We start from the raw sequence: 16,974 nt of genomic DNA on the forward strand, positions 1-16,974 counted from the left end.
TCCTTCTGCGCTCCGAGGATCCGGTGTGTGATTCGTCATCGGGTCGCTGATCAGCGCGGGCGTCCTTCTGCGCGGTAGATATACAGTTATCCGGATTGGATTCCAACCTGCGCGAAGTATCCGCCTTGCTTTGCTGCTGCATTGCTGAAGCGACGAGTGTGCGAAGATAGTTGATATCAACCTCTTCGTCCTTCTTCCGCAGTAGTTCCGCAGCTTTTAGCATGTTGTCCTTTGGGGTTTCCAGCGTCGGTGCTCTGCGGGCGTGTTGAAGGGTATCTGCGAGGCGGAATTGCTTCTCTAACAATACGATCGGCCTCCGCCTGCGCATAGATCATCTTTACTTCCCACTCAGCCCTCATGCTCTTGACTTGCTCGAGTGTGGCAGCAATCTCGCGGTCCTGTCTGTCGAAGTTTTCCGCCCAGGCTGCATGATCTGCCCTCCCTACCTTTAACGCAGCTTCGGTATCGGCGAGCTTCTTGGCTGTGGCCAGCATTTCCTTTCTGGTGGTTTCTAGAGCCTCCAGATCTGCGGCGTCGCCCGGGGTTATAGGTGTGTTAAGAACTGCTCGCGCGGCCACCTCCTCTGCTGACAGGATTTCCTCCGAGGAAGAATCCCTTTGGGGTCGTACCCGAGACATTGGAGATCCTTGTTGGGATGGTTGAGGGTCAGATTGGCTGGTTGGTTCTTCAGATCCAGTTTGTCCCTGCGCTGCTATCGTTGCGAGAACCTGCTTAGGCTGGGCGGAGTCGACTTCAGGCTGATCACTGTATCCGTATTCCCTTATCTTGCGAACGAAGTCATCAGACTCCATGGAGGGGGTATCTCCCGAAATTGGGCTCAGGTTGCCCAAAATCGACTCTTCAACCGGAGTCTCGCTCTCTCCGACAAGCTCAGCCTGATCCGGATCCGCGTTGTGTTCCGGTGCCTCTTCCTGCTCAGGACCAGCTCCGTCTTCTTGAGGGGCGGTTCCGGCGGTATGGGCCAAGAAGTGTACGAAGTGGCACCTCTGCTTTTCTAACACCTGGGAGACCCAGGCGGATCTGCATTGGTCTTCCACCTTTGTTTCCTGCTCAGGGGCGGATTGGGTGGGCTTTGAAATTTCCAGATCCAAGGCGGAGTCTTCCTTGGGAAGCTCCTGCATCTCAGATCGGATCTTCGCGACAGCGTCCAGCTCTGCGGCGGTCACGTCTGCGTTACTTACCAGTGGGTTTCCGTCGGAATCGACGGTTTCCCCGATGAAGATGTGTATGCCACCAATTGGGACGATGGAGAGCTTGACAGGGTTTGCCCTAGCCGGAATCCAGCACTCATCCGGAGGGACGATCGGCAGATTCCCGGCGTAAAGGACGCGCCCCACAGCGATGGTGTCGTCGTAGCTTCCCATGGCGGAACCCTCCCGGTTCCGGCCTCCAGACGCCACAGGCCCCACGGTGGGCGCCAACTGTCGTTGCCTAATCGACGGTACCCCGGAGGAGGGATCCTCACGAGGGGGAGAAGAAGTAGGGGCCATAGGGCGGAGTGCTCTCGGGACGGTGGTACGCGAATTACCTAGCTTCGGAACACCTGCACGATGACAGGGCCTACTGCTGCTTGTCTGGAATTATCTGGGCGCTTTCGCGTTGTTACAATGAGTTGTGGTTGTGCCTCTAGGGCTCCCGAGATCCGGCTTATAAAGGCGCACGGATCTAGGGTTTACATGGAGAGTCCTAGCCGGATTACAGATAGCCTAGCTACGGTACAATATCTTGCCGTGCACGTCACGGATCCGCCTTCCATACACGTCGTACTGGATCCGGGTTCCTCATGGGCCTCCAAGGATCCGGGTTACTCCTATGTCGGTACGGATCCGGCTTACTGATCCTGGGCTGGACTTCTTCCTTCATGATCAACAGCAACTGGGCCGCCCGATGGGCCACATGCCTCATCACCGTCTGTGGGCCACCCGGGCTTGCCGGATCTAGGCACTGTCGATGGTACACCCATGAAGTATACCCACAACACCTCCTCTCTTACATAGCCCTTGGAGATGCTTCCTTCTGGCCTAGCATGGTTATGAACATATTTCTTTAAGACCCCCATGAACCTCTCGAAGGGGAACATATTGTGTAGAAAGACAGGACCGAGGATGGCAATCTCTTCGACAAGGTGAACCAGGAGATGTGTCATAATATTGAAGAAAGATGGTGGAAACACCAACTCAAAGCTAACAAGACATTGCACCACATCCTTCTGTAACCTTGGAAGACTAGCTGGATCGATTACCTTCTGAGATATTGCATTAAGGAATGCACATAGCTTCACAATGGGTATTCGAACATTTTCCGGCAGAAGCCCTCTCAGTGCAACCGGAAGCAGCTGCGTCATAATAATGTGGCAGTCATGCGACTTCAGGTTTTGGAATTTTTTCTCCGCCATATTTATAATTCCCTTTATATTTGATGAGAATCCAGACGGCACCTTGATATTGTAAAGGACTTCAAAAAAGATTTCCTTCTCTGCTTTGGTAAGAGCGTAGCTGCCAGGACTTAAGCGACTCCCTGCATCCTTGTAATTCTGTTCTTGCTTGTTCTTTGGGACTTTCATACGATACTGGTCCTCCCTTGCTTCTGGTGTATCTTTTGTCTTCCCATACACGCCTAAGAAGCCTAGCAGGTTCACGCAAAGATTCTTCGTCACATGCATCACGTCGATTGAAGAGCGGACCTCTAGGACTTTCCAATAGGGTAGATCCCAAAATATAGATTTTTTCTTCCACATGGGTGCGTGTCCGGTAACATCGTCTTTCGGAACAGATTGGCCGCCAGGACCCTTTCCAAATATTACTTTTATGTCCTTGACCATATCAAGTAAAGCATCACCGGTACGGAGTTCAGGCTTCTCCCGGTGATCTGCCTCACCTCCGAAATGATTGCCTTTCTTTCTGACGGGGTGCCTCTTTGGAAGAAATCGACGATGCCCCAGGTACACAACCTTCTTACATTTATTCAAATAAGCACCTTCGGTCTCATCTAAGCAGTGCGTGCATGCATTGTATCCCTTGTTTGTCTGTCCTGAAAGGTTACTAAGAGCAGGCCAATCATTGATGGTCACGAAAAGCAACGCTCGTAGGTTAAATGACTCCTGTTTGTACTCATCCCATGCATGTACACCTGGTTTGCTCCACAACTGTAAGAGTTCTTCAAATAATGGCTGTAGGTACACATCAATGTCGTTGCCGGGTTGCTTTGGGCCTTGGATGAGCACTGGCATCATAATGAACTTCCGCTTCATGCACAACCAAGGCGGAAGGTTATAGATACATAGAGTTACAGGCCAGGTGCTATGACTGCAGCTCTGCTCCCCAAAAGGATTCATTCCATCTGTACTTAGACCAAACCTTAAGTTCCTCGCGTCATCTGCAAAGTCCGGGAACTCTCTATCGATTTTCCTCCACTGCGACCCATCAGCGGGGTGTCTCAGCATCTCGTCTTTCTTACGGTCTTCTTTGTGCCATTGCAACAACCTGGCATGCTCATTATTTCTGAACAGACGTTTCAACCGTGGTATTATAGGAGCATACCACATAACCTTGGCAGGAACCCTCTTCCTAGGGGGCTCGCTCTCAACATCACCAGGGTCATCTCGCCTGATCTTATACCGTAGTGCAGTACATACCGGATATTTTTCCAAATTTTCGTACTCAGCGCGGTAGAGGATGCAGTCATTAATGCATGCATGTATCTTCAGCACCTCCAATCCTAGAGGGCAGAGAACCTTCTTTGCTTCGTACGTACTGTCAGGTAATTCGTTATCCTTTGGAAACCTCCTCTTCATTATTTTCAGTAACTTCTCAAATGGCTTGTCACATATACCAGCCTCTGCCTTCCATTGCAGCAATTCCAGTGTGGCACCGAGCTTTGTGTTGCCATCTTCGCAATTTATTGGGTATAACTTCTTTTTGTGATCATCTAACATGGCCTTTAACTTTCGCTTCTCGATTTCAGTTTCTGCATCTCTGTGTGCATCAACGATGGCCCGATGAAGATCATCATCAACGGGCTCATCTGATGCCTCTTCATCTTGATCACCTCCTCCCGCCTCTTCATCTTCATCATGCCCTATTGCAGTATCACCGTAGTTAGGGTACATATCATCATCCTCTTCTTCTTCGTCGTCGTCTTCCATCATAACCCATCTTTCTCCATGCTTGGTCCAACAATTATAGTTGGGCATGAAACCTTTCCAAAGCAGGTGGGAGTGAATGACTTGCCATTTAGGGTATTGCTTTAAGTTCCGGCAATCAACACATGGACAACACATATAACCATCCGCCTGTGGGTTTTCCTCAGCCACACGGAAAAATTCTTTCAGGCCCGAAGTGAACTCGGGCAGACGTCGGTCAACGTACATCCATTGTCGCCGGTTCATCTACATCAAATAATTAAGTTTATCAAAAACCATTACAAAACATCATAATATATATATATAGTGGATATTAGCACCGTACAAATGAAAGGGTAAAGTTGTTTAACCTTGATCGAGGAGGGAAAGAAAGAGGAGAAAGCTTAAGTGTCGCTCCGGCACCTCAGCTCATTTTTGTTTTGTGTAAAATCAAGCGAAATCATTCTCTCAGACATTTCATCGAGCACCTTGTGTGCATGCCAAAGAAATGCAAGGTAGCACTCAACACACACACCTTTCTCCTAGAAAAAATGAAGTGAGTTGGCTGGTTGGAGGTGAGCTGAGCTGAAATAGGGCTGGGGACCTTTTGCACCGGTTCGTGTTACGAACCGGTGCAAATGAGCTATCTTTTGCACCGGTTCGTAACACGAACCGGTGCTAAAGGTTCCTCGGCTGACACGTGCCTGGCGACGAATCTTTTGCACCAGTTTGTGTTACGAACCGGTGCAAAAGGTCCCTCGGCCGGCTGCGCACCACGAACCGGTGCTAATGACCCCTTTTAGCACCGGTTCGTGCCAAATCTGGTGCAAAAGCCATTTGGGGCAAAAAAAACCAAAGCCCTTGTTTCTACTAGTGGTGGACTAGGGCTTAGGAGAGGTTTTGTCGACCTCTCTCTACTCGTTGCGGCTCTGGCTTTCTGACGACATGATGTCGTGGAGTGGTTGTGTCGTGCTGAGCTTAGGAAAGAAGCACGGAGTGTTTGGTTGGCTGGGCTAAATTTGAGGATAAGTGCGTTAGGGAGAAGCGAGCATCCGCCGTGTTATAAACTGGCCATGGGTGGCCTATGGTTTGGTTGCTTGTGAACTGCTTTTTTTTTGCCACGTGAAGATTTGGGATATGATTGATTGGTTGACCGATTTTAATACGGATTACCATGTAGCCTAAAACGAGAATATTCTTGTTTGATTGCAAACCAAAATCAGGGTTACCTCTTCCCTTTAGTAGTGGTACCCGTGATTTATCAATAGCGCACAAGCAAACATAGAAGGCAAGGTCACACTACTAAGTTCATAGACCATAAAAATTAGGTTCAGTCGACTCGACACAATAATTGTTTAGCACTACCGACAAAAACAAGAGTTCCGATACAATACTCTACGACAATTTAGTCGACTCACATACCAGCAGAGGTTCAGCCTGCTTCTTCCACGATGATACCCCTGGTGGCATCGTCATAGTATGGGCACCTGGTCATCACTTCAGTGCAGGTGTGGTTGAAGATGACCGCAACGGAAGACGCCAGTGGACTCCTTGTTGAAGGTGAGGAATTGGCCTATCTTCAACTGATGGGCGATGGCGAAGGCCGCCCACCCCTGGTCGATGAATGCATCGTCGCCGACAATCTACGTAGTCATCCTCCAGCTACAACCAGTGTTGTTGCAGACGATGATGTTGGAAGGAATGGGACCGAACCAACATTTGATGAACTCGGAAGGGATTGGGAGCTGCCCAAAGGTTAGCTTGAAGATGATCCTCGGGAAGTGTTCCGGCCCGTGGAAGTGGCTGACGGTAGCCGGCTTTCCTCGACACTTCTAGGCTGAACCCTCCTCGGGAATATCGTCCCTAGGTTAATCTGCTTACCCTACACACACAAAACAAGCCCATTAGAGGTGATGCTCACAACAAGCAAGTGCACACAATAGATGAACAAGGACATCAAAAATATTAGCGAGGCCTCATACATTGGGTCATAAGGCATGCAAAGGGAACTGTCCGTAAACTAAGTCTAGTGTGCAATGAATGTGGTTAAATACATGACTAGGTTTGAGGGCAACTCATTGCCTTCCATAGTGCCATATTTAAATCATTGGCCGATGTAGAAGAAAAACCAAAACAGGCCTCATGTCTATCGTCTGTAGCACAATTGATGCGCACGGTTGGATAGCACCATTGAAGAAGCAGAAACATGCAAAACACCAAAGCAGTATAACATAAGCCTCATAGTATGATAACATATGGAAGAGATGTTTGATTATAACCAATGGCATGATCATGTTCACTTACGTCATAGGTTCTGATCAATCATCTCATCCATAGTATGATTCTTAGATATAATTCGGCCTAGTTCACTCATAAACAACACAAGGACCAGTTCAAATACAGGTCTACTTAGTTCAAACATTAGTAGAATCTCACAATAGTGTACATTACAAATGCTACTTAGTGTAAATTACAAATGCTACTTAGTTCAGCCATCAACAGCATCTCCTACATTACATATCTAACAGATTATCGTCATCAATCATCACAAATAGTACTGGTCCTCTTGAGATTTTCCTTGTTTTTAAAATTCATTTCGAGCAGATGGTATATGTCATACTCTAACTTTCTCTTTTTATCTCTAACACCATGTTTTCTGTCGGCAACGCCTCTCTTTCCGCCTCCCATTCCTGTTTCTTCGACCTCATAACTTGTGCTTTTGAGTTCTCTGCACATTCTTTAGCAAAGCAACCTCATTCTTTAACTCATCCAGCTGGTCTTGCGCTCGGTTCTAAACAAACTAGGGCTACTCGGCTTAATCTTTGGCATGTACAGTTAAATCAGACAGTTTAAGCAATCTGAATCTGATCTAGAATGGATCTACCGCGATTGCAAAGTATACTAATAGATCTAAGCAAATCGACACTAACATCAAGCAATCGCTCAACCAAACCCAATCCTAATGGAAACTCTAGCAAATCTAATCTGCATGTCATTGTGTGTGTAGACGACGAAGATAAGAGGTAGAAGGTGCTTACTGCCATTTTGCAGGTCGACGACAAGCTCGGGTCACGCCCGAACTTGAGATGCAGCTCTCACGCGCGGTGCAGCGATCAAGTTTGTGGTCGTTGTTGCCGTCGTCTCCTCCTCCGGTCCCACTCCTCGTCCTTGCGGCGGTGTGGCGGATTTGTCTGCGGTCAAGCAGCCGCCCTCGTGATGTGACAGTTTGAGGGGGGAGGGGGTGAGAGTGGAAGAGGCGAATGAGAGGAAGGAGAGGGGCGGTGAGGCGAGTAATGGCGCGTGTTCCCGAAGGGACGCGATGTTTCCCTCTCCTTTCCCCAAGCCTGCAACCGTCTCAAGACAACGGTCTAGGATCCACAGCAACGACCGATTTGGTTCCTCCCGGAGCTTGCCCGAAGGTGCTTTAATACCGGTTCATGCAACATCATGGGAGAATCCAGGAAACTAAACAGCCCATTTTTCGTACCACTCCATGCAAAAAAGAGGACCCCAAGCTACCAAACACGCCCATATATTCCATGGTCCCTAACAAGTGAGAGCCCTTCTGCAATTAAAATTCACCTTTAGTGCTTGTTTGGTACTATAGTTATTTTGGGATTAGTGAAAATAATTTCTACCAAACTTCAAATCCTTAAACATGTTTGGTACTAAAGTATTGAGCAAGCTTAATCTTCGCTTATCTTCACTTTTCTAAGATCTTAGTGTATTTTTCTTAATCTTCAATACTCTACCTCTACCTAGTAAATTGGGGATACACTTTTACGGGGATTGGGTGAAGGTAGCGGTTTCACTTAATATTCTAGAGTATTATCTCCGCTAATTCTCATGAAAACTCTAGCGCCAAACAAAACCTTAGGAGGAAGCCCACAAAAAAGCTAAAGGTGAATGAGAAGGCGTTTGATGTGGATTGCCTCTCTTTGCTAGCGCAGGAACTGATGTAAACTGCTGTAGTTAGGTTGGTGAGGGAATGTTTCCTCGTGCCTGTTGCTCAGAAGTCTGAAAACTTTCTCTTTGGTTCTCTTTTAGAGCATCCCAGCTCTCTAGGCCGAAATCCGGCGCTATTTAGCGTCGGATTAGATGAAAGTTTGGCCCGGGGAGGTCCATTTTCCCAGCGGCGAGCCCATGGTCGCCTGCTGACGCTCACCCACCGCGTGCATATCGACGGTGCAGTCACCGGGAAGGGAAACCGTCGAAATGCCCTCGATGCATTGAACCGCCGTAATGGTACGCGAAGTGGTCTGGGGAGCCTAAACGCCTCGTCGGGAACGGTTGAAGCGGCCTCGACGCGAGAACCACCGTAATGGAGCACGAACTCGCGGAATAGCAACCGCGCTCTCTTCGTCGATAGACCTGCATATACGATTTCCGACGGTCGACGCCATTCATCTATTCTCTCCTCACCATCCTCTGTCAACCATGAGCAATCTCTCTTGGCCATCGGACACCGACAGCGAGGGGAAGCCACCTGGATGGCGCCATTGGTGGGATCGAGCTGCATCGTCCAGCAGCGACGATTCCCCGCCGCTGGCCAGCGAGGACGAATGGGATGATGACGAGGAGGAGGACGAAGAGGCCGAGGAGCAGGCCGAGGAAGAGGCCGAGGAGGAGGAGGAGCAGGAGAAGGAGGAGGAGGAGGAGGAGGAGGAGGGGGAAGAGGCTGAGGACGTGGCGGCCCGGGCGAAGGCGAAGGCGCAGCCGGCGACCACCTTCGACGACGAGGAGGACTCAAATTCCTCCGATGAGGAGGTGACGAGCCGGAAGCGTCGCCGCCACGACGATGAGGCGGGGCCATCTAGGAAGAAGAAGTAGTTTAAGTTTGTTTTAAAGTTTTTATATGTATTTTTTATGTTTATTCGAAGTTTTATATATAATTCGTCTATGTTTCACCACTTGAGTTTGTTCAAATCTTTCGTTCGACGAGGGTATTCCCGTAGAACTACAAATTTCCCCCAAAACGTATATCGGGAAGACGAGGGTATTGCCGTAGAAACCCAGTCCTTTGTCGCCGACAGGTCGGGGCCACCAGACGGTTCCCGCGCTTTTCTCTCGTCCGGAGTCCCCGATCGCACCCGGGGGGGGGGGGGGGGGGGGTGGCCTGGGATCGCCGGATGGATGAAAGGCCTAATCCAGAGGAAAACGAGGAACCAGGGGCGCGACTGGGCAGTTTTCGTCCATCCGGATAAAAAAATGCGTCCTGGGGGCCTTCCCGGGGAGACGGCTGGAGATGCTCTTAGTACTCTGGTTGGCTGGTTGCTGTAAGAACTGGTGGTTTCGTGCTATGAAATGAAACCGGGGATGAACTCCCTTTTCTTAAAAAAGAAAAGGTGTTCCTGAAGTGGCGTACATCCATACAACTTCTGGGAGAACCGAAGAGATGGATTCCATCGCCTCTCTTCCCAGTGCAGGGCAAGTGTTCCTGAAGTGACCATCAGGAAAAGTCAAGCATACGTAATAAGCAAAGTAACCTAAAATCGTCCCAGAAATGAGCATTCCAAGCGTGACATACACTAGGCATAATATGCACCGGACCGGCGTCGCTATCATGCGGTTGTCCAACCAAACCCGGACCCAAAACTCCGATATAACATGAGCAGGATCATATGATTTTAAAAAGCCCCCAAGGAACTCAGTCACACATGAAAGATAGCGCCGAAAGATAACAAGTCTAGATTCAAGAAAACACTGATCTTTCCAACATGCTTTCTGCTAATGCCAACATTGCATTGCAAGTCTCCATGCATTGATCAGGGAACGATTCAATATAGTACTAGCATCAAAACATCAACGGAATTTTAACTTGGATAAATGTGAAGACTCCTTGCACTAGTATCATGATAGATAGCAAAGGAAACGAATGCACACAGCGCCCAAATTGGCTGCTCCATTGGACAAGGCCGTCAACTACAGCTCATAGGTCCAAAACAGTTGGTCAGCATCTACTCCTTTGAAACTGTCCACCACCTCAAGCAGCAAGAGGTCACACAGACAGCATGTGCTTAACAAAGCCCTAAAAAAATAAAGTACCTCATACTGCTAGCATCTAGATAATCAAGAACTGCTAGAGGTTATCAAAAGGAAGTAGGGCATTAGCGACAAAACTGACGCTGACATATATACAAGGGTGATCAGCACAAATTGTTGGGCAGCACCCACTTCTCTGAAATTATCCACCACCTCGAGCAACAAAAAAGGCACTGCGAAAGGCAGCAGCATGTAAAGAATGTCAGTAATTCAATTATGTATTTGAGCAGCAGGTCAAATCTATGAAGTTCAGAAGACAACAACAAACCTGACATGGCCTTGGTCTTCACGCTAATCCTTCTTCAACTTTCTTAATTTCGAATATCAGCTTCCTCCACGTTAAGGCAACAAACTTTTCTGCATCATCATCCAGAAGAGATTCAAGGAGCTCCAGCATTCTGGGTGCATTCACATGTTCTTTGATGCATGCGACGACATAGTCCACAAACTCTGACAACTCCTCATCAAAAACTGCAGTGGCCTTCTTTGAAATCCAAGGCCTCATTCTCTTATGTAATCCATACTGCATAGAAAAAAAGAACGTATTTGATGTATGACGAAAGTGATGGAGTTAATATTTCAAAACATGGTCTGCAAGGCCACAAATTAATATGTTCTCATTTTGGCATCACGGTGGAGTGGATTATCATAATCCCGTTTGTCTCCCGTGCTTTTTAGTGTTTGTTTGACCTGCTTTTGCCTAATTTTGTGGCTACTTTTCAGCAGCAGATTATCAAATAAGCACATCGCAACCACACTTCAGCAACTGCAAACTGAGCAAAGCTTCTCATTTTGCGTCTACATACATAAAACATATTTTTTCAAGTACTGAAATGAAATGGAAAAGGTGGATAAGTCTGTTTCACCTCATCATAAATTGCCCAATTGACATGATGGGAAAATAGTTCTTTCTTCGTCTTAGGGACAGTAGCAAGCAACTGTTTTGCATCCAAAGTTGGCTTCTCCCCTGAGTTGGATGTACCTTGCAATTCAAACCCCACTTTCTCTCCAGCACTGTTGTGCATCGATTGTAACACATCAAGTTGCAGAGAGGATTTTCCAGATGCAGTCACTTCTCTATCTTTCCGACCTTCCGAACCAACAGCTTTTCTTTGCCTGCCCTGTTCTTCACCATTGCGATTATGTAGCCCGTCTCCTGTCCAATGAAGCAATAAAAGAAATTTCAACATAACTAAAATATGGAGAAGATATTGTATTGTATGATAAAAGGCAAAAACACACACTCACTTTCCCTGTGCTGACATTCCCTCTCGTGTTCAACTGTAGATTCATGATTCATAGGGACATGCATGGAGGGTGCCTCACCAATTTGCGGAGAGGACATTCCAGCTGCAGTCATTTCTCTATCTTTCTGACCTTCCGAACCCACAGCTTTCCTTTCCCCTAAATGTTCCTCTTGTTCACATTGTCTCCTGATTTTCCTCTCCTCCAGTGCACCACTCCCTGTATCATCATCTCCATTCTCATCAACAATACATGCAGGCACCTGAACTGCCAGAGTTGGTGACCCCGGAAGTTTACTCTTCATTCTCTCTTCAATCAAACTGTGTATCCTTTCCATAACATCCTTATCAGCCTGGCATCTTTTTGTTTCCCCTTCAATCAAACTGCGTATCCTTTGCATAACAACCGCTCCCCTTCTCGTTACATCCAGAATAGCTCTTGACAAGTCATTTCCATTGTCAGCTGAAGATACAACTCCATCCCTTGTTTCAGTTTCTGCTTCTTTGGCCTTCACTTCTGGAGTAGCTCTTGACAAGTCATTTTGATTGTCAGCTGAAGATACAACTCCATCCTTTTTTTCAGTTTCTGCTTCTTTGGCCTTCACTTCTGGAGTAGCTCTTGACAAGGCATTTCCATTGTCAGCTAAAGATACAACTCCATCCCTTGTTTCAGTTTCTGCTTCTTTGGCCTTCTCTTCTGGAGTACTCTCACCATATTTCTGAAAGTAATCTCTGGTAGCTTGATTGACATTAAGCTAGTTTCAACAAAAATAAAACAAATAAGCATTTCACTAGATTGACAAAAACATTACAAAGGAAAGCTTGACAAAGAACAAAAAGAAATTGCTGGTGCAAACTTGGAAGCAAAGCAAATGTAAGCATTTAACCCGAGGGGAAAAACGTCACACATGAACGCTTGGCAAAGAATGAAAAAACGCTCATGCAAACAACACAAATTTGAAAAAGAAAAACTCGGTTCTTGAAATGCAAGTTCTCCGATGCTATTACCTTCATACAAGGTCATCGAGTTGCTTTTGAAAGGGTAATACCGTAATAGTATTAAATTCAAGCAATTTACAGTTGAGTGTTCCAAGTTTCCAGTTCAAGCTGCTAAATGGATAACTCAGCAAGGTTAACTTCTTGTATAGATAACTCGCTGAATTAATCACTCAGAATTACCAAAATGCTTTCTAAAAGATTATCAGGAAGTACAAGTGTTATACAGGATTTGCGCTATAACTTTTATAAGAAAAAAACTACTACTCCCTCCGTTCCATAATTCACTACGACAAGAATTATGGAATCGAGGGAGTTGGTAATGGAGATCATTATCAGTTCTGTCAACAATCCAATCTTACTTCTGTAACATGCACAACAATACATATATGGCACCCAAATTTTAAGGGGAGAATGCAAGAGATCATCCATCGTTCACTTTAAAATATTTAAAGAGAACTTTAGAGCAACAGCGCTACTTTCAAAAACAAATTCAGCTTATGTCCTCAATTTTACGTGAATGACCTGAATGTTGCCAATTCCTTAAGCTCTCCATCTGTTTAGCACTTAGTGTGGCGTGAAATAACCAAACTACCCCTAGGTCCCACATGGCAAAAGCTTCTCTCCACTCACTGTCGATGAGCCTTGTCATCCTTTCTTATGTCTCTAGAAAGGCGCAAGCCCAAGAGGCCACGTAAAATAACAGAAGTGCCGCTAGGAGCCTAGGAGCCTAGGAACCACATGGCGAATCCTCTCCACTCACTGCCACATGGGCCCACCGGCCAGCCCTTCTTGTGCCTCTAGAAAGGTGCACCCTACAAGACACCTAAAATAACGAAAATACCCCAAGGTCCCACATGACAGAATCTTATCTCCACTCACTGCCTCATGGGCATAACCTGTCAGCCCTTCTGCCTATAGAGAGGCGCCAAGCCATTTCTACACCACTCTTGCTAAATCCCTCATGCCGCCAAGGCTGCAGGCCTATCATCCCCAATTCAGTTATTTCATGTCTACTATTTTTACCACGATACTTTTCAAAATTAAATAATCCTAGTATCCTACAAAGTGAGATATGTCATGTACTCATGTTCTAACAAATCATATCTACCCAATTCTGAAACTAACATCTCTAACTAGAATTACCTCCTTTCCAGGACATAAAAGAGATATATCCTAGTTTACTACAAAATATGCAAGTTCAAAAGACGTGCAGCCAGGACATACCACCAGTTCTTGACCATCAACACTCAGTTTGTTGAGCAACCGCATTGCACGAAGACTGCCTTCGGCAGATTCAAACTCACAAAAGCCAAATCCAGTGCGAGTTCCATCTATGGGATTTATGACTGGCTCCCAACTTTTTACCACTCCACAGACCTGTGGCAGAAAAGAGGCACATACGCATTACTATCATGTGATCTCATGCCACACAAGCTTTCCTTTTATAAGCCCCAACGAACCAACTTGTATCCATAATAAATATCCCTTCATATGCTTTGCCAGAACACAATTGGTCTAAGAAGAGATCAGTTTGAACAACAACTTAGAAGCAAAAGTAACAATACCTGAAGAAGAGAAAGAACAAAATCATTGTCCACTGTTGCCGCAATTTTGCCAACGTATATTTTAAATTGTGGTGTCTCGACTGGAGCAACAGGTGGAACAGGTGGCCTGGTCATGGTCACAGGGTCAGCAATCGCGCGAACCAACGCTGGTCTTTGATGTGAGAAAACGCCAGGAGGAGGATATATGGGTCTTGGAGAGAAGCCAGTAGGCCCTGGACATACAGGGTACTGCGTGGTATACCTAGGACCTGCTGCAGAAAAAAAAACACAAATTTCCTTCTGCCATATTAGTAAGTCTTCAGTAATCCAAGCACATGATGCATAATCTATCCTTGCAGATAGTTCAACTTAGCGACTAAACAAAAAAAAACTTACTGTATCTACAAATACAGAGAAGAATAACCTGAGAAAAATCATTATACTGCTCAGATCAAGCAGATGAGTAAGGCAAAGATGGTCATTTACTCCCAGCATCCCTTTGAGCAGAACAATGCATCGAGAGATTGTAATACATTAACCGGACCAAAAACTCATGCAAATATCTTGCTATCAATAAAAATAATTAGCACGGCATCTCGGTGAAATAAGCATATGAAAACTTTGAAGTTTGCAGATTTCTGCACACATAGAAGCAGATCTATGTAGATATCCAAATTTCAACCCAACCAAAAAACAGTAGGTTTTTAGCAATCATTTGCAAAATTCGCACAGATCATCATACGGAGTACCATAATCGATGCAGTGACTACGGAGTATGAATACTTAACGAAATGTGTTTCTATCGATACCTTTTTAGTTATTAGAATTGGTGTGGTGACTTGAACATAGAAAAGGAAGTGGCATAGCTAGCACACATTTCAGAAATGCTGATTTGAAGTTTGCAACTATCCATGGCGGGATGATGTACACATAGAAAAAATCATTTACACCAGTTCCAGAAGCAAAATAAGGCACGTGCAGTCGGTTTAGACCGCTGCATGAACTCAAAAGGTGTGCACTGAATTTTAATAATGTAACAAGCAAAACAGCCGACAAGCATTTACCAAACACATCAAGGTCGTGGAACACACACCAAAGGCAGTGCAAGATCATGAGATCTCCCGAAACAACACATGAGGCCAGCTCGACTTTCTTGCAGGGCAGTGTATCATTCACGGCACAGCCATTATTACTGTTAAGAGAAGCAGTCAGTCAAGGGTAAATTGCTCTCCTTTTTTCTGCGGGGGAACGGTAAATCGCTCTGATCCACCACAATTCCGAAGGACGGCGTAAATCCCCGTCGCAAAAATAGCAGGCAATGTTCAATTTTGAGAAAAAGCTGATGTACTGACGATTCGCATTGCAGTGATTGGCTTACCTGTCGGGAGGGAGGGGGTGCCTGGGTACGGACCAGGCACACCTGGCGGCGGCGGCGGCGGCGGTGGTGGAGGAGGATGCAGGTCCGCGCGAGGTCGGGGGAAGGTGCCCGGGTACGGACCAAGCACACCCGGCGGCGGTGGTGGTGGTGGAGGAGGAGGATGCGGGTCCACGGGAGGTCCGGGGAAGGTGCCGGGTCGCATGAAGGGCGGGAATGCTGAGGGCGGCGCCATGGGGTAGAAGGCTGCCGCTGGGTACGGCGCCGGCGGCGGAGCGCCGAGGATTGGGAAGGGGGCAGCGAAGGGAATCGGGATGGGGTAAAGCCTGGGCGCTGTGGCGTCAGCGCTCGGTTGCGCGTAGCGCACGGGGGCGGCGGCGATGACGTTGGGTTGGGCGGCGCCGGTGGGGCTGGGCTGGCCGGCGGCGAGTGGGCGCGACATGGCAAAACCCCAGTGCAGGAGGAGAGCGGCCAAAAGAAAGCGACGCGCTTGCTACGTCTGGCCGTCCAGCGATTGGCGGAGAACACACTGTAGTCTGTAGTGCACATGCTATGCTATGCTGCAGGCGTTGCAGGCTTGCAGCTAGGCTGCTGTGGTAGCCTTTTTTACATAGACTAGCCATTATTAGAGCATGTCTAATAGATTCCTTATTTTTCTGCCCCTTAAAACGCGAGTAGCTGTATTCACTTTTCGCTAGGTAAAAACTCATTCGAGCTAGCAGACCCCATATCCCCACCCCGTAAAACAGAATCCTACGGAATATTCTGTTTTCAGCGGGTTGCTATGGCGGCGGCGCGGGAAAAACGGTTAAGAATTCTGAAATGTCCGCGCGCCCTAGTAAAATGGGATGAGGGGTTGACCCTATATTCAGCCTCCCACCCCGTACAAGTAAGGGGCAAAGAGCCGCCCCGTAGCCAAAACTGTAAAAAAAATAAAAAAAACGATGCGGGGGCCTGTTTTACGGGGTCTGCTAGACGGCCGGGTAGCGCCCAACCCCTTATTTTGGCGGTTATTATACGGGTTTAGCCCTTTTAGTTAGACATGCTCTTAGAGCATCCCAACAGGGCTCTAAAATTTGGCATTGTTAAAGTTGTTTGCACGGCGTTCGATTCAGATACAGCGCGCGCAGCCAGTGACATAGGCATCCCCAATGGGCCTGCCGAAGATAGTACCCGGGGTTTACTGAAGGCCCACGACTCGAAGAATAAGAAGAATCGGAAGCCCAAGTTGTTATTAAGGAAAGCTAGAGTTGTATTAGGGGATGATGTTTGTAATCTTGCGGGATGAGTTGGAAACCTTCCCGGACTCTGTAAACTTGTGTATCACGAATCCCTCGGCTCCGCCTCCTATATAAGGGGGAGTCGAGGGACAAAGAAAGCATCGAATCATTGTCTCACAAACCCTAGTTTTTGCATCGTCGAGTACTTTCCGGCTGAAACCTTCGAGATCTACTTGCCCTCTACATCTAACTAAACCCTAGTCTACAATACGTAGGCATTGACAAGTTAATACCTTGTCAAGTTAATACCTTGTCAATTGGCGCCGTCTGTGGGATCTAGAGGCGACAATGAGCTGATCTCGATGGCACGTTCAAGATCGTCGACTTCATCGGTGGCAAGCAACATCAT

The 16,974-nt window shown here is 47.1% G+C and overlaps 1 protein-coding gene across 2 annotated transcripts; it reads right to left on the reverse strand.

Moving 5' to 3' along the window:
- Window positions 1-9,994: 9,994 nt before the first annotated feature.
- LOC127301223 (uncharacterized) lies at window positions 9,995-15,900 on the reverse strand. 2 transcript variants are annotated; one of them, XM_051331440.1, is made up of 7 exons: window positions 15,349-15,900; window positions 13,992-14,242; window positions 13,651-13,803; window positions 11,432-12,182; window positions 11,050-11,339; window positions 10,452-10,706; window positions 9,995-10,356 (listed from the first exon to the last, which is right to left on the reverse strand). In XM_051331440.1, exons 1-6 carry the CDS (start codon window positions 15,785-15,787, stop codon window positions 10,470-10,472), a joined length of 2,121 nt encoding a protein of 706 aa, XP_051187400.1. In that variant the 5' UTR covers window positions 15,788-15,900; the 3' UTR covers window positions 9,995-10,356; window positions 10,452-10,469. The 2 variants fall into 2 exon arrangements, with proteins under 2 accessions (XP_051187400.1, XP_051187401.1); XM_051331441.1 differs by having other exon boundaries at window positions 13,992-14,239; window positions 15,349-15,899.
- Window positions 15,901-16,974: the final 1,074 nt, after the last annotated feature.

This window comes from Lolium perenne, chromosome 5 (assembly GCF_019359855.2).
Source record: "Lolium perenne isolate Kyuss_39 chromosome 5, Kyuss_2.0, whole genome shotgun sequence".
NCBI classification, from domain to species: Eukaryota; Viridiplantae; Streptophyta; class Magnoliopsida; order Poales; family Poaceae; genus Lolium; species Lolium perenne.